The 26,665-nt window shown below is 37.2% G+C and overlaps 1 protein-coding gene across 5 annotated transcripts in view; it reads left to right on the top strand.

The window, feature by feature from the left end:
• CDKAL1 (CDK5 regulatory subunit associated protein 1 like 1) overlaps nucleotides 1-26,665 on the top strand; it is a 447,236-nt gene that overhangs the window by 187,536 nt on the left and 233,035 nt on the right. For all 5 annotated transcript variants that reach the window (XM_067290903.1, XM_067290904.1, XM_067290905.1 and 2 more), the window contains exon 9: nucleotides 17,687-17,790. In XM_067290903.1, the coding sequence (XP_067147004.1) occupies nucleotides 17,687-17,790 (104 nt within the window). The remainder of the gene's footprint in view (nucleotides 1-17,686; nucleotides 17,791-26,665) is intronic.

Genomic DNA, 26,665 nt, shown 5'->3' on the forward strand with positions numbered 1-26,665 from the left:
ATTCTCGTTAAGAAATGAGAATTGAATTTCACTTTAACCTCTTCTGGTCATAACTAGTTACACTGATCCATTATGGTTTTGAGAATTAGAGTTGCCTTCTCCTTTTTGTAGGGATTTTTCAAATCTGTAATTCAGGAATGGCTTGGGGACTTCTGTGATTCTGTGATGTTTAAATAAATATAAACAACAAGGGAAAAACCCACCCAGAATTCTCTGGGAAAGACAAACGCTATGGATGACAGTGCAGTTGCTTAATACTGGGGGAGGCGATCAACCAGAGGTAACTGTTACGATATGACACCTTAGAAAGAATTATTCTGAACTATGGGTTCCCCATTCCATGCAGAATGTATCCGCGTTTCCTGACTTAAAAGCATTTCCTTTTCAATGCTGTAAGCCTATTCAGTCTCAGGAAAGAGGAACTCTATTTCCAAATTCCCTGCCTGCTAGGCAGAGTGAAATATTCCCATTGGAAATACCCAGCCCCAAGCTTCTGTCTCTGTAACTTAACATGTTGAATTTCATAAGCTTGATTTACAGCAAGACTTTAATGCTTTTCTCTCCCCCCCCCCCAATTCCTGCTGTAAAACATATGTTTTCTATTTTTCCTAAAGTAACCATGCCTAACTTTTGTTTTTGGAGTTTATCTCTTGGAAGAGAAATAGTGTTCTAGCATTTTTTAGGAATTTTGTTGATGTGTGTGGACTTTATGAAAAGGAGCTATTTAAGCAAAGGTCAAGTACAAAATTGTCACTCATAACATGCTTATCTAACTATCACATGGTCTTTCTTGCATTGCAGACTGGTGCCAGACTTGGTGTCTTTTATTTTTGTTTTTAAGAGATAAATGTCTAGTGGTGTTTGTTTTTAGTGAGTGTGTTTGTAAGTCCTGTATATCGTGTGATGTTGCTTTCCTTTAAAGTTGAATCATTTTGCAGAAGGTAGCATAAGGCTCCACATTTTAAGTTGGTATTAGGCTTAAAACTGCAGCTGGGGAAATGTTTACTGAAGGATTTGTTTAGTCATCCATGTTCCTGTGTTCCAACAGTCTATGTTTTACATCTTTGTTAAAGAGCTTAAAAAAAACCCCCTCACTTTACTATTGGTTTGCAGTTTTTTCCTGTCAATTAGTTTTGGGGTTTTTTTTGCTTAAAAGCATTTCTTTTCCAAAACTACAGATCATTTACCCATACCTGTTATTTAGAAAAGTAAAATAATATACTGATTTAATATAACTGCTCAAACACATACTGAAATTTTGTCTTTTTGTTTTAGAAATATTTATTTTATTAAAATGTAATAACTTTGAGATATTGTTTGTAATTATACCACTTAAATGAGGAATAGTCTAGAGGAAAGTTTTAAGTAAGAGAGGGGAACATGTCATTACAGGTTAATAATCTATTTATGTAGATATCAACATCTTTAGGGAATTTCAGGTTTATAGTTCAGCATTACTGAGTGAATCAACTTACATTTCTATAATTCACGATAATAGAATTGAAATCTGTTCACCAAGCACACTATAACCATGTAAATAACCTTTGAATTCAGACTAAAGTCATGATGTCTCCATTAGGCTAATCCATTTCGCTTGAACAGCAGGCACAAGTTAGTGCTGTGGTTATGCTTACTGTACTAGTTTGTGTCTGTAGTTTGCAGGGAAATGCTAGGTTTGCAGGGAATTCTGCTGTATCTGTATTTGATCTTCAGAAGTGTTTCACAGAATCACAGAATCTTGAGGCTGGAAGGGACCTCAGGAGATCAGCTAGTCCAACCCCCCTGCTCAAGCAGGGTCACCTAGAGCACATTGTACAGGATCGCGTCCAGGCGAGTTTTGAATATCTCCAGAGAAGGAGACTCTACAACCTCTCTGGGCAACCTGTTCCAGTGCTCTGTCACCCTCACAGTGAAGAAGTTTTTCCTCATGTTCAGATGGAAGCGTCTGTGTTTCAGTTTGTGCCCGTTGCCTTGTGTCCTGTCACTGGGCACCACTGAAAAGAGTCTGGCTCCATCCTCTTGACACTCTCCCTTAAGATATTTGTACACATTAATAAGATCTCCTCTCAGCCTTCTCTTCTCCAGGCTGAACAGGCCAAGCTCTCTTAGCCTTTCCTCATAAGAGAGATGCTCCAGTCCCCTAAGCATCTTTGTAGCCCTTCGCTGGACTTGCTCCAGTAGTGCCACATCCCTCCTGTACTGGGGAGCCCAGAACTGGATGCAGTACTCCAGATGTGGCCTCAGCAGGGCTGAGTAGAGGGGGAGGATCACCTCCCTCGACCTGCTGGCAACACTCTTCCTGATGCAGCCCAGGAGACCATTGGCCTTCTTGGCCACAAGGGCACACTGCTGGCTCATGCTTAACTTGGTGTCCACCAGCACTCCCAGGTCCTTCTCCGCAGAGCTGCTTTCCAGCCAGTCAGCTCCCAGCCTGTACTGGTGCATGGGGTTATTCCTCCCCAGGTGCAGGACCCTGCACTTGCCTTTGCTGAACTTCATGAGGTTCCCCTCTGCTCAGCTCTCCAGCCTGTTGAGGCCCCTCTGAATGGCAGCACAGCGCTCTGGTGTATCAGCCACTCCTCCCAGTTTGGTATCATCATTGTTTCTTGGGCATACTTAAGTGCTAGCACTTTTGTGTGGAACAGGCCACATATCCCAAGTTAGTTAGAAATATATGTATGTAAAAATCACAGAAATGGTATAAAACTTGTACTCAGTTCTTTATCATTCCTTTTGTGGTTTATATACATTCCCTTTTCCTCTCTTTATGCACTAAGTATGTGTCCCTTGAACCCCTACTGAAAGCTGGGTTTGTGCAAATTGCATTTTCCAGACACTTTATAAGCAGCTAATATCTAACATATGCATTCTTTTGCAATTCAAACAGCTGCAGAACTTATCTCAGAGACTACCATGGGAATTTTAATCATTAAATTTAAATTAGGCCCTACTTCTGTATTGCCAATGTGTTCTAGCAGCTTATTTGCTTTACAGCTGTTGGTTTTTTTGAGTGGAAATATAGTGAGATGTCATAGTTTGTAGACTTAAAATCAGATGTGGGAGTAACCATACATTTTAATAAAATCGTAACAGTTAACTAAAATAACCCAATGTTTTTGAGATGTGCTATAAAATGATTTTGAAAAATAAAAGGTGGCGTGAAGTAACAGTATTTACTATATTTTTTAAGATAAGAAGTTCCTGTGATAGCAGAAGGGACAGTCTGAAGGATTGTGATTTATTATGATTTTTCTATTCTTCTTTCCTAGTGTCTCCTATTTTGAACATGATAGTTGTGGATTAGAGTTCATCTTCTTGTCCCTCATTGTCCAAATACAATTAGTTTAACCACAACAACTTTTTGCATCTGTCTTAATATAAAAAATGCCATTTATTTTGGGGGGAGGATGGATTAGATAAGCGTATGAGTATACAATTAAGACAGATAAAATAAGTATATTCTAACTAGGATTTTGTAATACTTGTAGCTGCAAACATTTGTTTGAACATACATTGTTCAAAAAATTGTTCCAAAAATATCTGTGGTTGGAAAAATGCCCTCAACCTGCCAAGTGAATTTAAAATTGTTCAAAAATAAGGATGTTCTTGCTGAGAAACGGTGTGTAGGCTGCAGCTCTCTCTGGTACATTGTATGAAAACAGTGCTGAAATACAAACAACCAAAGTAGATCTGCGTGTTTGCTCTATTTTTGGTGGGGGGAAAATTACATTGTTACAAGAGCATAGGACTTGCTCTGTCAACTATTAAAATACTGGGAATGAGTTTTTCATTGCTAACTAGTTTTGTTTCTTTTGCTATATTTCAGACATCCTGGATGTTTGTGTGTATAACAATGACATTTTCCTTTTAGGGTATTTTGCTGCATAGGTTGGTCCAGTTTATGAACCTTCAGCAAAAACAAAATAAGACTTGGTATTCTTTATGATTTTAATAAAATGAATTTAATGTAAAAAGAAGGTTACAAGTCTCTTAGATGTGAAAAAATTCTTGGCAAAATGCTGATTACTTGCTTTATGTATATTCTTTTAAGTAGCACTTATTGTTAATGTCTCATAAAGGTAATATTGCTATTGTTCACTTAGTCCTCTGGTATCTGCTGTCTTCCTACCCTTTTTTCCTTAGGAGTTGTCTAGGGTTTATCTTGGCTATATTTGAATAATATATACCTTGTTTTGTTTTGAATAATTTTCTTATGGAATTAATATGTGGATAAAGGTAATGGTCCTTTTTGAAATGAAATTATGCAAGTAGTACCATAAATACTCAGTAAATACAGTGGCTTTTTTGTGTGTGTCTAAATCAGCTGAAATGGCTATATTTTTTCAACTAGAGTAATGCTCTTCTGAAAAGCGAAGCATAATGAGACAGACCTATCTCTGTCAATTGTACTGAGACTAAAAGCACAGACTCTATAGACTGTATAAACTGCCTCAGACATGAACAGATGCACAATACACTGTCCTATATGCTTGTTGAGAGACTTCTTTTCTTTGGTGTTTGTACAGTACATTCACTTTTTCTTTTTCCCATCAATTTCTTTTACACTTGTGATGTAGATTTGTTTGCAGCAGGTTAGAAGAGAGTTTAGGATTCTTAAGTGAATTCAAGTTAAGTGCATTTACAAGTTTAAATGTAACCAGATATAACTCATAACAAAGCTGACAAAGTTTGCCCATTTTTTATAAGACTTGTTTACAGTTTGGGTTGGCTTGAACATTTTCAAAGGATTGTGGAGATGTGCAGATATACTATTTTAGGGAACTAAATTATGGGCTTTACATAGTTGCTATATGTATGATTACATTAAGCTTAGAGAAATATTGATTAATGTTACACAAAAGTAAAGGAAGGCAAAAAGCAAAGTGGGATTTAAATGGCAGATCATAACTGCATAGACAGGAAAGAATGCATATCCACGTGCACTCACTTTCTCCATGTCCAGTGTATGGATACAGCGCCCCTATAGTGCCCAGTATTCTTTGTTCCTGTGGAGGAATATGAAGATAGTGCTGACCTAGTTTGCACAGAATTGGATGTCTCTGTTGTCACCTCTACAATCACAAAGTTCTCATACTTTCTCCTGTGGACTCTTATCTGACCAAAGCACCAATACCATGCTTGGGAATATTTTACTGATGTCAGGTTATTGGATATCTGCCGTAACAAACCTACCAGGTGAGATCCTTACTGTTTCTGTGTTAATGATGTGAGCCATCAAATTGTCATGGCATACTTATGGACAGTATATGACCATCAGGTTAGTGTCACATTCTAAACGTACATGATAACAAACTGTACCAAAGTTATTAGATGTTGATACTGTTTGTGGTATATTTTGTCTCATGCTTTTCTCTAGTTTTCATTGTGCAACCCAGACTTGGTCTTTCTCTGCTTTGGTTTCTCATCATCTGGCTTTTCTTATCTCCACAGTTGAAGCGATGCTTCTTGGGGTGTTGGAAGCATGCTGTGCTTCCCCTGTGTGTGTGTGTGTGTGTCTGTCTGTCTGTCTCTCACATGCACGTGCGTGCATGCACACATACATGCAGGCACAAATGATGCTGGAGTAGAGCAAGTTTGAGGGTTCCAAGAATGGATAGCATTGGTGCTGGGTTCCAGCAACTCAAAGAGGTTATATCAGCTTTGGTGCAACCTGTTCCAGTATTTGACCACTGTCACAAAAAAATATTTTTCCTTGTGTCTAACTGGAATTTCCTGTGTTCCAACTTGTGTCTGTTGCTTCTCATGATATTGCTTTGCACTTCCAAGAGCAGTCCATCTTCTCTATACCCTCCTATTTGGCAATAAGATCACTTCCTCCTAAGGCTATACAAACCCAGTTCTCTTGGCCACTCCTCATGTGTCATGCACTCAAGCTCCATAATCATCTTGGTGGCCCTCCACTTGACTTGCTCAAGTATGTCAATGTCTATCTTGTCCCAGGCAGCCCAAAACTGAACACGGCACTACAGATGCAGTCTTAAAAGTTCCAGATAGAGGACACTTAGCATCTCTTGCAAATACAGTCCACGATGCAGTTGATCACCTTCACTGTAAGGGCACACTGCTGACATGTGTCCAATTTGTTGCCTTCCTGGGCCCAAAGTCCTTATCTGCAAAGCTGTTTTCTAGCCAGTCAACCCCCCAACCTGCACTTTTGTGCAGGACTTCTTACTTGCCCTTGTTAAACCTCATGAGTTTCCTTCCTGTTAGGTTGTTTCTCCAGACTGTTGAGGTCCCTCTGACTAGCAGCCCCGAACTCCCCCCGCCATTGGTGTTGTTCGTGATTTGTCTTCACCCACATTGTTAATAAAGACATGAAACAACACTGGTCCCCGTATCAATCCCTGAGGAACGCCATGACTAACTGGCCACCAGTTAGACTTTGTACTGCTGACCACAACCCTTTGAGCCTGGCAGTTTTTCACCCACCTTATTGTCCATGTATCCATTCATATCACAGCAATTTGGCTTTAAGGATACCATGGGATACTGTGTTGAAGGCCTAGCTAAATCAAGGTGTGTGACATCCACTGCCCTCCTGTTACCCACAGAGCCAGTCATCTCAATGTAGAAGGCAAGGTCTGATCTCCTCTGTTGCTTCAGCCAATCCAGCCTCACAAGGAAAATTTACTTTTGACTCATGTTTATAAAGGCAAAGAAATATCCTGTAGTAGGATGTCATCAGTGTTGTAAAGATGTGTGTGCGTAGAGTAACTGTTTTGTGCTGTGGACCTGTAAAAACAACTGTTCCAGATTAATATAGGTTCATAAGGTCTCCCTGTGCCCCCACCCTTTTTGTGTAGTTGGCTTCCTCCCTGCCTAAAACCAAGCTGCTGAGGCAGCAGTGGTGGCTGACCTGGGGATGGCTGCAGTGTCTATCCTGCCCCAAAGCTCTGCCAGATCCGACATGTGAACATAGTGTGGTAACCCTGCTTATTGGTGAAAGCATTCCTGTAGCTCTGTGAAGTTGTGCTGCCGGGCTTACCAAACAAACCGGTAACGTTCTTTGTTACGATGGCTTGTGCAGGCTGTTCAGCAGCTGAGGAGCTGCTGTTTCTGAAGCAGTTGATGCAGAGCTCCCATTGTCCAAAAGGTTGGGCCTTTTTAAGAAGCAGTTTAATGTCAGGCGCTGCAAAGATAATGTTGTTGTAGCCAAATGTAGCTATGGATATATTTAAAAGAAAAAAAAGAAAGACCTTCCATTTATTTAAGTGTTGACTAAGGCCTGTAAACAACTGAATTGCTGAGCTACTTTGTGTTTTGTCTGTCCTCTCTTCTTGCATTTGATGACTAAAGCTGCCTCTTCTGTATTTTCCAGACTGTAATGTCTAGAAGGCTATTTAGATCCTGAATCCCCAAGGGCCCCTCTGGTCTCTTTTTGTGCTCTGATTTGTGCATTAAGTGCTTTATTCATGGTCTTTCTGAATTTCTTTTAAACGACTGACCCTATGTAACTCACTGAGTTGTAATGAAGGTGACCTAAAAAAAACAGAACAGTTTTCTTTAAGTCTAAACAGATAAAAAACTAGATGTCCTTGTTTGTGTTTTAAAAGACAAGAAAGCTAGCAAGTTATGGTTTCTGTCAGAGTTGGCAGCTGTTGAACTGGAAAAGTTTCAGACTCACCACAGACTTGAGTGGTTAAAGAGGAAATCAAAGCATACAAACACCGGCCAACAGCTTGGAATAAAGTCAGACCATTCCAGTCACTGGGATGTGAGGACACCACAGGAGAGTTACAGGCACAATGGTCACTGAATGTAAGACAACAGGAAAAAATTAAGAGGAAAATGGAAGGAAAAAAAAAAAGAGTGAGGTAGAAGAAAAGACAGCTGAGGAATCATTAGAAGAAGAGAACTTAAGTAAAGCAGATGAAGAAGTTGAGGATCATTAGTTATTTACTGACTAAAGGCTACTGTTCCCTCATTTTCTGCATTGTCATTATGCCTTTAGTTTCTGTAAACCCATTTAAATAGACTTTAAAGAGTAATACTATAAAATAATGAAAAAAATTAAAAATCATTGTTTGAGACTTTATGCTTATTTCAGTAGTTTGCCTAATTATTCAAAAGTAAGTACCTTAACTAGAATTTTCCTGTCTGTAAGGGGTAGTTGGGCACTGGACAAGATATGTCCATGAAGATAATCAGACTGGTTTAGATGTATAACTGTGCAAAGGGGATTAATTTCCTTTTGAAAATCCATTTGCAGATTCTTAAATGCAGACATAAGATCCCTGGTTTAAATTTTTATTTTTAAAGAAGTCAGTAATTGGATTCTTGCAGGGATATCAGTGTAAATTAGACCATTAAACTGCTTAGAAATTCTCATACAGCTGAGTTCAGATCGGGCCATTATGTTGAATGTGTGGTCTTCTTTCATTTTAAGTTGACAAAGTGATACATAATGAAGAGTGCGTACTTGAAGCATGTATAGCTGTCTTTACTGCTGCACAAGCACATTTTGTTTTTTTTCTCAGTCAAGATGAACCAGCTTATCACAAGATACAGACATGACATTTAAGAGTAACAATGTAGTGTTAATTGTAAATACTGCTTAGATGCTTGTCCACACTGGAGCTTCTGTCATTTCTACTGTTGCCACAGCTGGAAGGACATTTTTGGGCAAAAAGCTTTCTGTAGACACAGCCATTGGGAGGGCTTCTTTCTTGATTATAGATGGTGAGTTTATTTTTATTACGCACTTATTTCTGCCATTATATTACCTGGACAATTCAGATCCACTTTCCCACAGACATGTTACAAATACTTTTTTGGAAATTGCTCTGGTGGTGATTAAAGATAAATTCTAAATTAAGCCTTCTAGTTTCAGCGCTGCTGAAATATAACTTTCTTCCCCACAGGATGTTTTGACCAGTACAAAAACAATACCTTTTATCCCAAGAATCTGTGTGATACCTGCTGCATGTTACGGAATTAACTGCAGGCTAATGTTTCCTGTGAGATTTCAACCCTCTGAAAGGTTCTGTCCCAAAAGCCATTCAGGAAGTAAAAACAATAGCTCTTATCACAGACGGGGGTCTACTTTTCAACCATGTTTTCTGTGTGGGTGATTCAGGAGCTGCTAATCTGGTGAAGATGCATGGCAAATGAACTGGATTACTTATAGAAAGCCACTTGCCTCCCCCTGCCCCTTCTCCTCCCCTTTCTCCTTCCATTTGGGGAGATCAGCTGAGACTCTCTGTTTTTGAAGCAGAGCTTAAAACGTACTCGTTGCCTTCCCCCCCTTATTGAGAAATCACAGTTTATTTCTTTTGATGCTTACTCTTCTTTTAGAATATTAATCAAATGAAGCAAACTTTGAAAGCTGAATTTTAAAGCGTATGAAACTTCATTGTTAGGCCACTCTAGGTGTTGCAGCACATTCTGTAGGTGTTACGCTAAGTCCTCTGACCTCAGTAGAATCTGTTTCTTTAATAGGATCATACTGTTTGATGATATAAATACTAAGGCAACTCTGAAATCACAGTTCTCTAAAACTTTGCAAATTAAAGCAAGCCTCCAAGACTCCTGTCTTTAGAGGTCATTTTCCAATTACTGCTGTTCGTTAGGAGGGACCTGAGAGGAATAGTTGCTCTTCATGCTGAAGTAATGATCTTAGGGTATTCTGCCACTGCATCTCTGAGATTAGCCGTGAGCAGATTTCTAAGAAAAGATACCTTCTGTTTAAGGTTTTTCTGTCATAACTCTTTATTTCTACCACCTTCATTACTGCTATTTGTCTGAGACCAGGAGTCATGCTCCTCTAAATACTGGTGCTCTGTATAAACTGTGGAAATAACTAAGTACTTATAATTCCATAGCATCTTCTGCTCTTTGTAACCACAGAGTCCAATTTATCCAGCTGTGCTCTTCCAGATGAGTCATTTTCTTGATATTAATGACTGTCATGATTTGCCCCCAAAGTTGTGGTCAGCATAGCCCAGCACCTATTTGGAAATGCTTCTAGCATAATTTATGTCTCTCTGAACCATAAAGCTTTAGTTTGAATTGCAGAGACAAAATCACTGCAGTTTCCAGTAAACATCTAGCAAAGCACCATTGTGGGGCGGGACGTATACAGCTTAGCGATGGAATGTTTTACCTTTTAATATTAATTTACAGTGCCTCATGATTTAATTCAAGCAATTGCACAATGCGTGAACAAAACAATTAACCAAGGAAGTTCTTTAGATGAGCCTTAAAAAGTGACATTGTGCTTAATTTTGCTAATGTTAAATCATTGGCCTTAAAATGAGCAAACTGAATGTATGATATCCCCATGTAGATGTGACCTTTGAATCACCTGCACTTGACTGGGGAAATTCAGTTTCACAAAATGCAAGTATTTGAAGTGCAAAATTAAATCATACATATCAAAGTAGCTGAGCTGCCTTCTCTATCTCCATTCAATTAATAACTGTTGAGATATTATAAAATAAAGGTACTGACTTCAAAATTCTTTGGAAGAATAAAGTTGTAATGCACCTTGATACCATTTTGTTGGGCATAGAAAGGGTTATAGGATTCAAAAATAGAATCCAACAGTTGCATTGTATTTTGAGAAAAATGTGTGCAGTCCTATACACTGTATAATGTATCTTGAAAGTTTATCCTTTTTTCTACTAAAATTTTCAAGAGGCTTTTTTTTTTTCTTTTTAAGGAGGTATTGGCATTACAGAGTGGTTTCTAAAATATTTGACTACAAAGATAATTTGAGGGAAGCCCTGCTTTTATCACATATCTTTTTCTCAGTAAGAAAGTATTGTTGTAACACTGTGTAGCCTGTGTAGCACAGCAACTAGAAATGTCCAAGCTCACTCTGAACAAGCCTGGATACTAGAAACAGCATTTCTGCAATAATGTGGTTTGCTGGTTAGACTAATTAGCCTTACTGAGAATTAGTTTGCCACTGTTTCAAAAGTACTTTAAATCCTGAATCTTTTTAACTTGAAAACAAAAAACCTCCCAAAATCTGTAAGGGAAAACATCTTTCCTGTCATAGTGGATTGAAAAGCTTTATTGTAAAATAAACTTCAAGAATAAGAAGAGATTCCTGAAAAGAAGTCAGACATATTAGGCATGTTTTTTCTTCCATAAACTACTAACTTTTTTCCCCCATTCAATGCTATTAAGTTTGATAAGAATTAGAAGTTCTGGAAGTGCAAAATAGCATTTATGGAGGTAAAATACTAGGTAATACTCATCATATTTAACCCTATAAATATAGTATAAATGGTAAGGTTATGCTATTGTTATGAATGCAGAACTATGCGTGTATCCTAAGGTGAAAAATCACTGCATGAAAAATGGTTAATTAATGAGGCCTTCTAAGGAGACCTTAGAGTAGATGCAAAAAGCTGGTGCTGGGGATTGTTACAAGCAGGCTTCAGTCTGTCTATATTTGTAGTGAAGTGATGGCCCAGTGTAATGTTAGTGGCACTGCGCTACTGGCAGAATTTTTTTACAGGGCAAACTTCATAAAACCTTGGATTTGCATAACCAGTCAGATCTCTTAAAGGCAGATATTAGAACTGTTTTGACTAAATTGTGATTAATGCTGTTTTACTGTATTCTTGCAGCATGTAATTTGGGGAAAAAAAGTCTTAGATCTGGGTTTCTTTTTAGGTTGGTACCAAGAAAGAATTTACTGGATTGTTCACGAAATGAAGGGGGCAATACGTGCTCTCCCCCCCCCCCCCCCAATTAATCACGTGCGGAGCAGCAGGGATGTTGTGTCATATGACAGTGTTGCAGCTATGCAGCTCTCCCATCTTGCTCACAGATGTCTGACCTTGGTCAATCACATTAAATCACATTAAATGTGAGTCAGTGGCACCCTAATTACACATCAGAGTCTGTAATTGAGCTATTTTCTGATCCTTGAAAGAAAGATGTATTATACTTTTAATATCTGAGGGTGAAATCCTGTCTTTGCTGAAGTTAGAGGCACAACTCTCATTAATTTAAGAGCAACCAAGATTTTGCTCCTAATGTCTGTGCTCTTTCTCATCTGCTGCTGAAATCCACTGATTAGTTCCACTGAAGGAAAGTATTTATTTGTCTGCGATGCCATAAGTATTCTTATTCATAATTAGATGCATCTGTAAGGGTTGGCCTTTCATGTTAAGTGTGTGTTTTATGAGGAATATTACTGTTTTGAAAATGAAGAGTCTCCTTTATCTAATGCACTGCTTGAGGACATACTCATTGATCAGTGTGAAGACTGCTGTTTTCTGTCTCTACAACAAAATTTCAGGCACCTGACCAAAATGTTGATGGTGTTCAGTTTGGTAACATGTTCAAAAATATTTTAATGATCCACATAGTAGTATCTTATCTACGGATAATATTTTATCTTGCTGTGAAGTAGTTCTGGATACTGGGCACATAGCTGATTAGAGGTTAATAATTCAAAGTAAAAATTTAATACATCAAACTGCCTTAATAAATTTAGTATGCTGGAAAAAACAGGATTTACTGTTTTGTGTTCTAGAATCACTAAAAAATTATCCAAAACATGTTGGTGGTTACAACGATAATGACTGTTTCCGTTAATGCCTGTGCTATCTTTGTGCAATAACACTCTGACTTGTATTAAGACAAATCAACATTTACAAACTAGCTTTAAATATGTGAAAGCCTACAGTTTAACACAAAGTAAAAAACCGTTTTGCAGGTATTGCCATGCTGGCTTTTTGGTTGCATATATGTTTGATCTTCAGATGCGATGAAGGCTGATTTTTAAGGAGAAATTCACACACTGGGCTGATTTTAGAAGATCCACTTGCTGGTGAATTCCCCTTCGTCAGAGCGAATGCTCGTTTTCTCCAAGTTCCCAACGACCATTTTCCGCTTGATTGACTGTGGTCTGAGTGTGCGGCAGCATGGGCATGCGTAACTTCTTATACTGGAAAAGTGGAATTGAGGTCAGCTTACTAAGGGGAAAAGAAAACTACAGATACTTTATTGTATTTGTGGTTTGGTTTAAATGTGTGTTTTCAAGGATAGATAGTTCCCGAATCTGTGAAAAGTGGTTAGTTCAGCATTTTTACAACAAGTATTTAAAATCTGAATCTTTGTTAGTCAGCTGTAGCTTGAAAGATTATTTTTTATTTTTTTTCCAGATTAGAATTAACAAATGTGCTACAAATAAGATTTTGGATAGGATCTTTCTAAGTATTTGCCCAGGAAGCAACCCTGAAGATATAGGGGAGACTAATTTTATATTCTTTCCTATAAATACAGCTAGATACTAGGTTTTTTTCTTCTGCTTCTAGATACCAGGCAGTAGAGAGAAGAGACAGTGAGAAATGAATCAGAAGCTGGTAGGTCTTGTAGAGAACATTATTTGAAGACATCAAAGTGATCTTCAATCTTCAGAGATTAATAACTTCAGTACTCTAGTATTCCCCTGCTATAAAATTTCTTAGTACCTAAATTAAGAGCAAAATACATACCCTGAGAAATATTTAGTAAATATGCTATATTATATCATATGATATATATTATCATAATGATATCATAATGATATACCATGAAAATATAATTAACAGATATCATTCAACCTAGATGAATTTTTTTATTTTTGTGGCTGTTGCTTTGTTTGCTTTCTTAAGGGATAAAGGTGATCATATTTTCTTAATACTATATTCAGAGCAAAAATGCATGTTAACACATTCACATGCATATATGCGCAAACACACTTTGTAAAGAAGTTTAAAAACAAAACACCTAAAATGCTGCTAAGTAGAGAGATTTAATCTTTTATTAGCACAGTGGGAGCAGTTTGGCAAGGGCCGTGTTGACAGCCTACAGAAAGATTGTCAGCTCACACCTGCCTCAGACAATGTTACACATATAATAAAGTTAACATACATTTTTCCATTTTTCTCACTTTTTTAGGTTTAGGCTTTAAAGGTTCAGCTATAAAGAGATAATTTTCTTTCTAAATATAATGATGAAATGGGCAAAGATACCTTTTATTTTTTTAAATTATTTTATTATTTTAAAATGATTCAGTTCTTCGTCTAAATATTCACTGAGACTTCTTATATTTTATGGGATGCTAAAATAACCTGTCACTAAATCATACCACAGCATGGTTTCTGATGAGGTGAACATCAACTTGATGTCCTTATGTCTGGTATGTGATTTGTACTTTCTGATATCAGGCGGTGGGTCAGATGTTTTTACGTAGACTTGAGTATATTTTGGGAGAGCATTTAGATTCCATTTCCTGAGCCATTTAGGTCTATCACACAGAAATAAAATTAGAAGTTAATTTTAAAATAGAATTGCTCAAGTTCTAGTTTTTGTTTAAGAAGGTTTTAAAAAAAGTATCATTTTCATATGGGGTTACAGTTCAAGATGACAAAAAATTGCTAATAAACTTTCTGTTGAAAAATATAAAGATTTCCTTCAAATTTATAATTAGTCAGACTTTGCAAATTATGGTAGATAACAAAAGTTGGTGTTACTATTTTTTCTTCCCAAATCCTTGGCTTAAGGATGAAGAAATTTAAAAATTAAACTTTATATTTAAAAAATTTACTTCATCCCAAGGAATAAATAAAATCTTAATATATCCCTTTATTACAGCTGGCTGAAAAAATTATGCTTTGTGGATAAAAGGGCCTGTGTTAATATAAGCTTTTTTTTATGGTAGTGGGGGAAAAATGGTGAGTTATGGGGAATATGAAATTTCTTTTAAGCTTCAGCGAAAGGGGAAAAAGCAAAGTCTGGTTAGTGCACCAGTTGTCTTTGTGATACCTGATGCAGAATGTTAAATGGGACTTTTCAGATATTCTTAGGACCATGACTAAAAATCAAAAGCAGAAGAGGGGACACTGGGGTCATGGGACAGAATTGTTTCAAGTTAAATCTGCTCTTGAAGACCTGTTAAAAAATGACAAGATAACTGGTAAAGTCATTTTCTTTGAGTAAAGCAAAGATTAGTACAGATATCACTAACGTACACCAAACTTCTGAATGTTGGTTGTAGAAGAGCAGATACCTCTACCATGCATTTTATTTTATATTCCCTTTAAATGAAAGCAGAACTGAAAAAACAACTAGACAACTAGAAAAAGCCAACTGTGGGTGAGCCTATATGAGACAGCTACTTTTTTTTTTTAACTTTTTAATGAATGTGGGTATCTAAATGCTAGAGGATTTCTGACTGTGCCGCCAAAATTATTATAGCGAATGCAGAACTTTAACATTTGCTTCTGCTGCTTCCTTCAGCTGCTGCAATGCAGCAACAAACCTCTTGCTTTAGCGGTTTTACGGGTTGGCATATAAATATAACATGGGCTTTAATCGGATTGCTTATAAAGTGCCCTTGTGAAGATGTAGGAGTTTGCCTATGATGTTTTGCCATACCAGCATTTTCTTTTAGCACTTTGGGAACCAGGCTATTTACGGCAAGTTCAGTATTGCTCTTTAGGACGTGACAATGTGCATCACTGATCCCTAATGCTTCTCTTGAGTAGCTGTGTGGAAGCAAGCTGGCTTGACTTACTGAATGATGTGGAGGGAAGGGGTGTGACGGTAAGATGTTTATATGGGAGCCTTTTTAGAAAAGAAGTGTTGCGTTGGGTGGAGAGTTGCCCTTAAATCAATAAATAAATAAAATAAAAAGACATGCTTTGGAAGCCTGGAAGAATTGAAGGAGTGTGAAAGAGAATCGTGGATGAGAGTAAGGGAGAGAAATGAGTGCCTTGTGGGGCTGGGAGGGAAAGCCCTTCGTGGCATGCTTCAGCTGACCAGGAACACAGCAGAGAACACTTTAGCAGTTTGTTAAATAGGTTACACAGATCAAGTATAAACCAATTATCAGCTTATGTTCTCTTTATTCAAATCCTACTCTATTGAACATGCTTTAAATGTTGCTTAATGAAAGGCTTTTGATTTGTAAAAGAATGGTAAGATATGTAAAACGATTTGACAAGTGATGAATAACTTGTCTTTGAGTGGGTAGTCACTTCCTTGAAGCAGGTTAAGAAGGTTCAGATTCGGTGAGGGGTGTCTTTGTTTTTTGGGTTTTTTTTAACCTTTTTAACCATTTTTAATTCTGAATAGAATAATCTCATTGCTACCATCAAGCAATATCTCTTCAGTTTTCTGATCTAAAACAGGTTCTTCTGGTGCAAGAAAAGGTTCTTCTGACAAGCAAGAAAAGTATTTTACATAAATAAGACAATACATAATTTGTGACATCCAGTCTAGCAGGGAGAATCAGGAACTTTCTTGGTGTCCTCTGACAAAAAATAAGATCTGGTTGGTGGAGACGGTTTCAGGGCAAAGTTGATGTATAGGGGCAGGAGGGCAAACCAGAGACCTGCCCCATGTTCTGCCCTTCTTGAGCTACTAGTTGTGCAAAAAAGATATAAGTAACTTGTGAGGGGAATCTTTGTGAAGGAAAACCTTTAGAGTTTTTAAAACAGTAATTATGTTGTCATGGAGCTGCCAGACACAGTAATAGAAGACAAGACAGTATATTCAACTGGTAAAGACAGTCTCGTAGCTGGTGACTTCTCCTTCAGAAGCCATAGGGCATTACACCTTTTCATTGTTGTTTTAAAAGTTCTGTGATAATACTCCTGTAGTCTGAGCTTTAGCCTTTTCTGGCACCCAGCTGCTTTATCGTATTGAAGCTGTGCCTTTTTGATTGTGAAAATGAACATAATTTAAGATCTTTTAACAAGCATGAAGAAGAGAAATATGATTGCTTTTTTAAAAAGGGTTTAAATGCCTTAACAATAAAAAGATCATAGGGCAATATCAGCTTTAAAAAGGGGGAAGGGAGGGGGAAAAAAGGTACAATGAACTCTTTAAAATTCTGCTTATTGCATTCATGGCACTGCCACGATCCGAAGACTAGTCCAAGAAAAGCTTGCCATGAGTGGTGTGTGGGTTTTTTCTTCCTTCTTTCTTCTTTTTTTTTTTTACTCCTTCCATCCTCTTACATTGAACTAATCTGTCTTTACTACACTGTCAGGTAAATTGAAAGTGTTCACATTGTTCCGTTTTTTCATGGGAATTTTTCCTAAGCTCCCCAGTCTCTTGTGCTAAGCTGTCTTCCCAGTTGGTGATTCTGTCTTCATTATGTTATTTGTTTATTTTGTTTATACAAGCCAAATGAGGGAAGGAAAAATTAACTCAAATGTGTTTTCAAGAATACCAAATATTTTTAAAGTCTATAGTGGTCATTCATGTCTTTTTTTTCCCCCCTCTTGTTCAGGTTGGTTAGATATGAAAAAAAATGTTGGTTTTGTGCATGGAATTTTTCAGTAATAGGGGAGTTAGAAGTTTGGAGATTTGTCTTTAATAGTGAACCCTATTTAATTAATAATTAACACTATAATAATTAACTCCATTATAGCTTTCTGAAAATATGTAAATTCCCACTTGTGGAGTTTGAACACAGTTTTCACTCATTGTTTTTTCAATATCTGTATAGATGTGAAGGATACTTTAAGAAAGTAGGAGGGCAGAATGCACTTCAGAGCAGTTTTAGTTAGTTTATTGATTTTAAAATGGAATAGTTCTGTGTTTCTGTCATAAGTATAAAAGTTCATTTTTTTCCAAATGTACTTAATGAGTATAGCTGTGCATGTAAAGGTTTTCTTGGCTAGAAACTGAAATATGTTCATTTTCTAAACAGGTGTCTCAATGCGTGTACCTACTGCAAAACCAAGCATGCCAGAGGAGATCTAGCAAGTTATCCCATTGAAGAACTGGTGGATAGAGCCAAACAGTCTTTTCAAGGTGAGCATTTTTATCACTACAATAGAAAAAAGCCTCTGAAGTATATACCATCTTCTTTTCACATGTCATCATCTTGACGCACTATGGCTCTATACAGTAGTGTTCTTGGTGTTCTTAACATGTCATGACTGTGTCTGGTTTTGCCTCCACGGTAGAAAAGCGTGCTTTGATTAGGTCATGTGCCACTATTTACAAAAGGCAATCTACCACAGTAAGTATTTCGTTTTCATTTTAATCTTGCTCAAATGAAGTTCCACGGAAACATTTGTCATAATGATGGGAATACTGTAATATTCAGTCATTTTCCTCTATCTCTGCTTTCTTAAAAAGGAAAGCAGTAACTTTTCTCACTCAAATGAGGTTCACAGTTTCCTTTATAACAGGTAGTATGTAGCTTATCTGCTTTAACTTCAATAGAATATTGGTAATGGTGTTGCATGGATCCAAACAAACATCAGAAGCTTTTCATGTACTCTGTGCTTGTATATGCCTAAAACTCCTGTGCGTGTGTGGGAGTTATGACAGCTTTATTTAATGTTAATATTTGTTCCTTGCACCTAAATTTTGCGTTTCTTTGAAAGATACAATTTTCAGATATTGCCTGTGTTCATTTCTGATGCAGTCTCCATAAAGAAACAGGCATAGATTCATGTGTTTGTCTACCATGTTGAAAGATTATACATGTATTTAAAAAAAAAAGAAAAAAAGACGTAATTCAGGTATAGCATCTCCTTCCATCTTTGAACCAAATATTTTGAATTAAAATTGTAACAATAAATACAATACATGATGTCGCACCCTCTGTGGCTTGTACAGACAGCTCATGCATTGTCTCACTTACGGATCTGAGAATGTTGCAACTGTTCTAGCAAAAGGTAGGTCTCCAGCACTTCAGCATGTTTTAAAATCCGTATGTAGGCACCCAAGATGAACCCTATTCAAGCCCATGATGAACTTCAAACTGTTCCTTTCAGTAGTATATAAAAAAGAATTCTTTTCCAAATCAAAGCTCACATTCACAAGTTCTGTTCTGTGTTATCCACCCAGAAACTTCTCCCTTAAGATTGTAAATACTTTTTTCTTTTATGTTTGTTAGAACCTTGTCTTGTAAGCCACACTCCTCTCTTCCCTCTGTGAAACTTACCAATAATCGACACAAATTTTCTTCCACTGCTTAGATTTGTAGAGTTAACACAGTTGTTCTTGTGAATTAGATTGTCTGTTATGATGGGCAGAAATCCTGTCATGTCTCGGAATTCCTTTTTTTAATAGGACAGGCTTCTAACACCTGTATGTCTATAATGATATGTTCAGTAACTGAAATACAAGATGTATAAATACACTTAATACTTTGGTGGGGAGCAGCTGGAGAAACATCTTTTTGAAGGTTACAAGTTTTCAGTAGTATAAGATAGTTGATTTTGAAATCGATAAGTAATCAATATGCAGAATAAAAGCTGCCATTTGATTATGATTATCAGGCAGCAATCATTCCTGATGATAGGGAGATACATAGGTAAAAGAGGAACACTACATTGTTGTCCTTTCATCCAGTTGTAACTCTAAAGTACTTTTATATTATTAGTAGCAAAAGATGGTATCAATCTGATTGTATTAGTATGTACCTGTAGAAACATTATAAACATACTTAGAACAATTCAGCAGAGGAATATGACAGAAAAAGGGAAGAGAAAATATGGCTAATATAGTCAAGATCATGGCCTTACAGAGGTTAACTATTTAAATTTTATTTGAATTTATTGTCTGGAATGAAAAAAAAAATCGGACTTGTCTTACTTGTTACAGTTGTATTTACGTGCCATAAAATCCACATTAAATTAACATAAAGATGTATTTGCGTGGTACAGCAAGAAAGAAAACTCTGACTTTCTTTTGTTTTTACAGACAATAAACGTGAAATTTTGGTAGGCATTTTGAACTTCAAGTATTGTACTTTTTGTTTGAAAGTTCAGTAATTCAATTCATCTGTTGTACTGTGGCACTTATTATAAATATTGACTCTCTTAAAATGACTTGATTTCTAATGGAAAAACTTGCCCTTAAGCTATTGTTTTTAAATTTTTTTCACGAAATACTGTGACACGTCTCACAGCAGGCATCTCCAGGGAGTTCTGTTCGTATTTGGCCTTACACTAGTACCTTTGTTAGAGGAAATAAGGAAAGAAGCAAGTATTGAGCTGTAAAATTACAGGCTTTGCCTCCAGCTTTCACATATTTAGTAACAATCATGAAATAGTCAGATACTGAGTTTGCAGTGTATGGAGAATTTATTACTGTCAACTTGCTGCAGCTGGGCTTCAGAAACTCTTCATCAATCCAGTGAAAGACTAAGCAATTCAAATTCATTATTAAAGTTGTTGCTGAGTTACTGAACAACAATCTCTTCAACAATCACTTCTGTTTCCTCAGAAGATGTGTTGCTGAGGCTCTATTAAAAAATAGAGGTGCAGATGTGTGATGAAAAGTGTTTCCACTTTGGAATTATTCATGGGAGAACTAAACTGTCTTAGAAGAACAACAGCTAAACAACAAATGGTGATTTTTGCATAACTGCATGATCAAGTCATGTAAGAAAAGGGAAATTAGTATCATTTGCAGTGCTTTGTACATGTGTAGCCTTACAGCACACAACCTGATAGGCACCAAAGGTGAGATGTTCCAATTGCAGAACACACTGAAAATGATTAGAAGAACTGTGTTTAAGAGTGTTTTGTTAAAGGTCCTTTTTGTCGCTCAGCACAAAAAAAAGAAACCCTCTAAAACACTTTATGCAAGTGATCCTACTTTGACAGGATTGCAATTGGCTTCTGAAAACAATCTTCTAACAGTATGTTGGCAGTACAGGCTTCAGTATGTTCAAATACTCCAATTTTTCTTCAGTCATTTCTGTACTGCTGCATCTAGGTGGGCTGTCTCTACGTAGCAGAGCTTTCCAAGCTGTTGGATATGTAGCATTATTTGTCTGCAAGCCACTTCAAGTGGTCAGTGGTCCAGCCTAGGCCAGCTAATACTATGTTAGCAGAATATTATTGCTAATAATGATACACATGTGACAGAAGCTGCTGATGGTGGTACTTTGCAGTCATCATTTTTGTTGATGCTTGATGCCAAGATCACTTCTGAAGATTTTTGAAACTCTAGAGCTTTTTTGGTCAATATTTAGTTCTGTGGCTTCATTTAGATGCTTGTCTTTGAAAGTTTTACATAGTTTGCATAGTTAAGCAGATATTTGTTTAAATGTATTTTAGGGTCCAAACCTTTATTTTTTGGGTCTATGTTACAGTTTTGTAAAAACAGTATTTAATACTCTGCTGAGAGTGATAACTAGATGACAAGAGATGAGAAAGCTGTTGAGAAAACCAAAGCTGTTGCAATTTACATGCAGGCTCAAATTATGTTTACAAGCCTAAACTTGATTTAAATCAATTGATTAAAAAGAGAGAGTTGAAAACATCATGACTGAATATATATCAGCCTATATCTTGTACTTTTTCAACCTTTGAAATCAGGTTAATTTCTGTATTTTGTTCCTGTATTTTAAGTTCGGTATAATCACAGAATCACAGAATGGTTGAGGTTGGAAGGGACCTCTGGAGATCATCTAGTCCAACCCCCCTGCTCAAGCAGGGTCACCTAGAGCATGTTGTACAGGATCGCGTCCAGGCAGGTTTTGAAGATCTCCAGAGAAGGAGACTCCACCACCTCTCTGGGCAACCTGTTCCAGTGCTCTGTCACCCTCACAGTGAAGAAGTTTTTCCTCATGTTCAGGTGGAATTGTCTGTGTTTCATTTTGTGCCTGTTGCCTTGTGTCCTGTCACTGGGCACCACTGAAAAGAGTCTGGCTCCATCCTCTTGACACTCTCCCTTAAGATATTTGTACACATTAAGATCTCCTCTCAGCCTTCTCTTCTCCAGGCTGAACAGGCCCAGCTCTCTCAGCCTTTCCTCATAAGAGAGATGCTCCAGTCCCCTAATCATCTTTGTAGCCCTTCACTGGACTTGCTCCAGTAGTGCCATGTCTGTCTTGTACTGGGAAGCCCCGAACTGGACGCAGTACTCCAGATGTGGCCTCAGCAGGGCTGAGTAGAGGGGGAGGATCACCTCCCTCGACCTGCTGGCAACACTCTTCCTGATGCACCCCAGGACACCATTGGCCGTCTTGGCCGCAAGGGCACATTGCTGGCTCATGCTTAACTTGATGTCCACCAGCACTCCCAGGTCCTTCTTGGCAGAGCTGCTTTCCAGCAGGTCAACCCCCAACCTGTACTGGTGCAGGGGGTTATTCTTCCGTAGGTGCAGGACCCTGCACTTGCCTTTGTTGAACTTCATGAGGTTCCCCTCTGCTCAGCTGTCCAGCCTGTTGAGGTCTCTCTGAATGGCATTAATTGCACCCAAGAAATGTGTTACAGGTTTCTAGTATGTGCTACATACTTTCATAATGCCTTGAACTAAGTTTCTATTAATTATTTTATGTATGTTAAGGTTTACTGAAATTGAGTTTGTGTGCATACTTTGAATAGGTTTATGTCTCCTGACTGCTATAACAGTTTTGAAGTTAATTGACAACAACTTTAATGATTCACAAAATTTCACAAAATAATCTATCTGAAGTGGAAAGTAGCATATGGAATTTTTAGCTTTTTTAACTTTAATGTTAGTTTTTGTGTCAATTTCAACTTTTAATAGTTATTTCATTTTTTACGTGGGCAGCCTTGTCAAATCAAATTGTATAGCAGATTTCTGTAAGAGAGCTAGTAAAGGAAAACGTATTTCTAAAAAGAGTAAAGTGATCTGTAAGTAAAGAACAAATGTCTTTTGTAAGAGTGCTTATGCAAAGAGGTTTGTTACAGTTGATAGTACAGCACTTTCTTTGTGTCATCAATTTAGTGCTGTATTTTTTCAAAATTTGCTGTATCATGTTCAGTGCTGTATTTTAGGAAATCATGCTTGCAATTATGAGAGCGCTCCTTCTTTCCTTCCAAAATCTGCGGGCATACATTATGTATGACAGTGTGTTTTTACTTAGTACATGAAGTGGCAGGCTGGAGTGGCAGCCAGTGGCGAACACAGTTCCAAGGAGACACACAGGTTAAACGAAGTTTGTGCTTTAAATGCTGTGCTGAGTGGTGTCCTGGGAGAGCTTTGGCTAAATTGCAAGACTTTAAATTGATTTTTTACATTTTTTTTTAATGGAATTTTATTGACCATGAAAAGTTGTATAGCTGATATTGCTACCTAGTGGTTTGTAAACCCAACCTTTTGCGAGAGACTTTCTGGGCAAAGATAGTACTTTATATTACCAATATATTTTGCTGGTTCAGCAAACTAACTTAAAAATAGAAATAGTTTTATGGAATTAGCTGTCTTTTCATCCTAGCTTAGAATGAAAATCTTCTGCTTGTATCAGTACAAAATTATACTTCTTTAGCATTGCCTTCCTGTCCCAAATGGCAGAGAATATACTGCTATTAAAATATATGTTGTATAATTACTACAGTGTTAGCTTATTTTATGGTAGCAACCAGGGAGCTCAAATGAAAGTCAGGTCCTGTTGCGAAACATCATATTCATATCCTCAAGCTATGTGGAGCAGTTGCTTTTAGATGAATAATTGCAGTGGTAAAATATCATTTATTTTTGTTCCATTATTTACATGAGGGTTCCCTGGCATGCATGGTGTTGAATTCTGAGTAATGCTTCTGTTCATGAAATCTTAGGAGAAAATGCAGCAGTACAAAGTAGAGAAGCTATCTATAGGAAGATGCTGAGTTTCAACTTTCTTTCATCAGTAGTCTTCAGCAATTACCTTTATCTTGTAGATTTTGAAGTGTTGAGAGTTTAAAGGAGACTAATGTTAAATATTTCTTTCTCTACAATTATCACTATAAATAGATGCTTCTGCATAATGATAAGGTTTAAATTTATATAATGTGACTGGTTTCCAAAGCTTTTCAGACTGCTGCGAGCCTAGCTAAGCCTATCTGCCTGTAGCAGTTCTGATGAGGGGCTGCCAAGACCTTCTTTATTAATTCCTAACTGTTTGCCTGCCTGCGCCACTAGCACCAAGTTCTCTATGCATATGATTTTCGGAGCAGCTTCCGTTCATGTCAGGGCAAATATTAAATCTTGGCTGTGTTTTGTGTTTCCTCTTCATTGTCAGAAGTGGTGCCAAATGAGGACGGTGAGGCTATGTCCTCGAAGCAGTGTATTCAGTCTTTTAGCATGCTCCGAGGGACCGGACGCCCGGTCGGCGGGACTGAGAGCAGGCTCGCATGCTGGGGTTGCTTTCCGGGGGTGGCCGAGGCTGCGGAGGGGGGAGCTGTGGCGTACACTGGGCTCCCCTGGTGCGAGGGCAAGACTTGCGTGGAGAATGGACTCAGATCCAGGGACTAACAGCCAGTCTTAGCAGCTTAAACGTGGCCTTGTTAATGATCCTGAGTGTGCTCCAGGAAAGCTGTCATACGGAACTAGGTTTAATTCCTTGTTCACTGATGTTTTGGCCTTCTAATGTCAAGTTTTCTGTCTAGTAAGTATATGTATGCATCATACCCATACCTGTATTTTTTATTCTGTGGCCTAACAGCATTATCTTAGTGTTTTCTTATGGTGCTTTGTCCTAAATTTTATTCAGCAATTTCTGCAACACTCCTAGAAGAGGAAGCTAACTCTTCTCTCATACTAGTTATATGATGAAGAGACTTTGCTGAAAACCTGTTGGATAGCAAATTCAATACAAAAAAGCACACTGGTGTTACATATTAATATCCAAGAGACCTTAGTTTCTGTTATTCAAATAAACTTAGATCTTTACAATGTGCAAATCAATACTTAATGTTGATTTGGTGGCTGTTCATTACTTCTTATCAGAGTTATGCTTGAAAATGCTTGGAAATTCCCTGAAATTGAGCCTGGACTGTGTAGTTCAAACACCATAGTTGAAGACTTTCAGTCTGGATAGATTGGGGTGTTCTATGTGGAAAAGAAAGGGAAAGAGAAACAAACTCTTGTTTATATGTATATTGTTATATATGTAGAATAGCTAACTATATTGTATTAATGCCAGACAACTAATCAGTTAGATGAGTTAGGTGTTTGGTTTTTATGTTTAGAAGGTTTTTTTGAAATTCACTTGTCAATTGGAAAGATTGGGAAATCTGCTTTGCATAGAACCGAAATACGCTTGTTCGTTTGCTTTCCCCCCAGAGTGAAAGATTAGGTTTCATTTTGGATTTGATTAAGTATTTAGATCAATTTGAAATTAGTGTTTTCTTTCATTCTTAGAGTACCCAGTCTTGGTCATCCATTCTTAGAGTACCATTCTTAGAGTATTCAAAATACAGGTCATCCTGGAAACAAAACACAACATTTGTGATTTTTTTTTTTTAATGGAATGGTTTAATGTAGCAAATGTTGACACTGAAACATTTCACTTTTATTCCATGTAAAACACTTGACCATTTTGAAATTTTGTTAAATTTTAAATTTTATTTCCTTTTAAAAGTTTGCTGATTTCAGTACGGAAATAATCTTCATTCCCCCAAAGTGATAGACTATGTTTTGGCAAGTGTCTGTTTCTGTTAAAAAAAAAAAACAGCTTTAGAAAAGCTTATTAGTAGTATTTACCAGTCATTGCCCAAGGCAGCATAACAAAGAGTCGCATATAAAAGTAAGAAATTTTGGCTCGGGGCACTTTTTGATGTTGTGTCCATTATTACAGAAAGGAAGCAAAGGTAAAGGCACGTTTTACCTGTAATTGCAGACCATATTTTGCTCTTTAGATTTTTAGCCACACTTAAGAAGTCATGAGAGTGTAAAGGCAAATGTTAATACATTTAAATAACTCCAGAAGGGTGGAAAAAGCCGAACAAAATTTTCTTATAAGGGGAATGTAATGAAGAAACATGAAACTTTAGTGCTGGTTGGTTGATTCTGGAGTTCTCCCATAATTAAGTCGCACAGTATTTACCCCATAAAAGCTTCAGCAGAAAAACCACTTAATATCCAAATATATTTGCTTCTACTAATTGATAGTTACAGCCTTTTAGCAGCAAGAGTGACCTTACAGAAGAAAGTCCATGCCTGTGTTTTAGAATTATAATTGGTTGAAAACTTTCTTTTAGGACACCTTTCTGTCAGACTAGATAAATTCTCTAAATGCAGATTTTTTGACAGAAACATTCATTTCAACAATAAAACCATTTTGTTGAAAACTGAAAGTGTTCCGTTTAGCACTGTATAATGTAATGCTTGAATCTTCATTTTCAAAATGCTTTTGCCTCTGTATTTTCTGATTCATTGAATATAACATTTATAAAAAAAAGGAAAATTGTATATAGAAATCTTTTCCAACAAACATTCTTTTCCCTTTAAAAAAATCCATTTCCTTTTTTGAATCCTTTTCTCCCACACTTCTGTGATAGCAGAATTTTCCATATCACAGATAAATCTGGGTCCTAACCAGCTCTGCTAGGCATAGTGTTTCCCAATCATTTGCTTATTTTGGGGGGAGGGAGGAGAATGGGGACAATTTTTTCTAAGGTAAACCTTCACTTCTGTCAGCCTTTTTAAGACTTCTGGGCAGAGTAGGCCTTCTTCTAATACTGCTCTTAAAGTCTAATTTGACTTTTTTGACTCTAATTTGACGTTGCATTCCAGTGAGCTTGAGTTGCTGCATTTGAGGCACTTTGGTAAACAACTTGTCTGTCTTCTTTTGTGCTTTTTGACTAGAAGAGCTAGGGTTTTTTTGTTGTTGTTGTAAATTTAATTAAAATTCTTTCTGTATTGTCTTCTGTGTCTTATGAATGTTTAAGTTTTGGCTGCTGACTTTGCTAATGCACAGAATATTTGGACCAAG

The sequence above is a fragment of the Apteryx mantelli genome, chromosome 2, assembly GCF_036417845.1.
Source record: "Apteryx mantelli isolate bAptMan1 chromosome 2, bAptMan1.hap1, whole genome shotgun sequence".
NCBI classification, from domain to species: Eukaryota; Metazoa; Chordata; class Aves; order Apterygiformes; family Apterygidae; genus Apteryx; species Apteryx mantelli.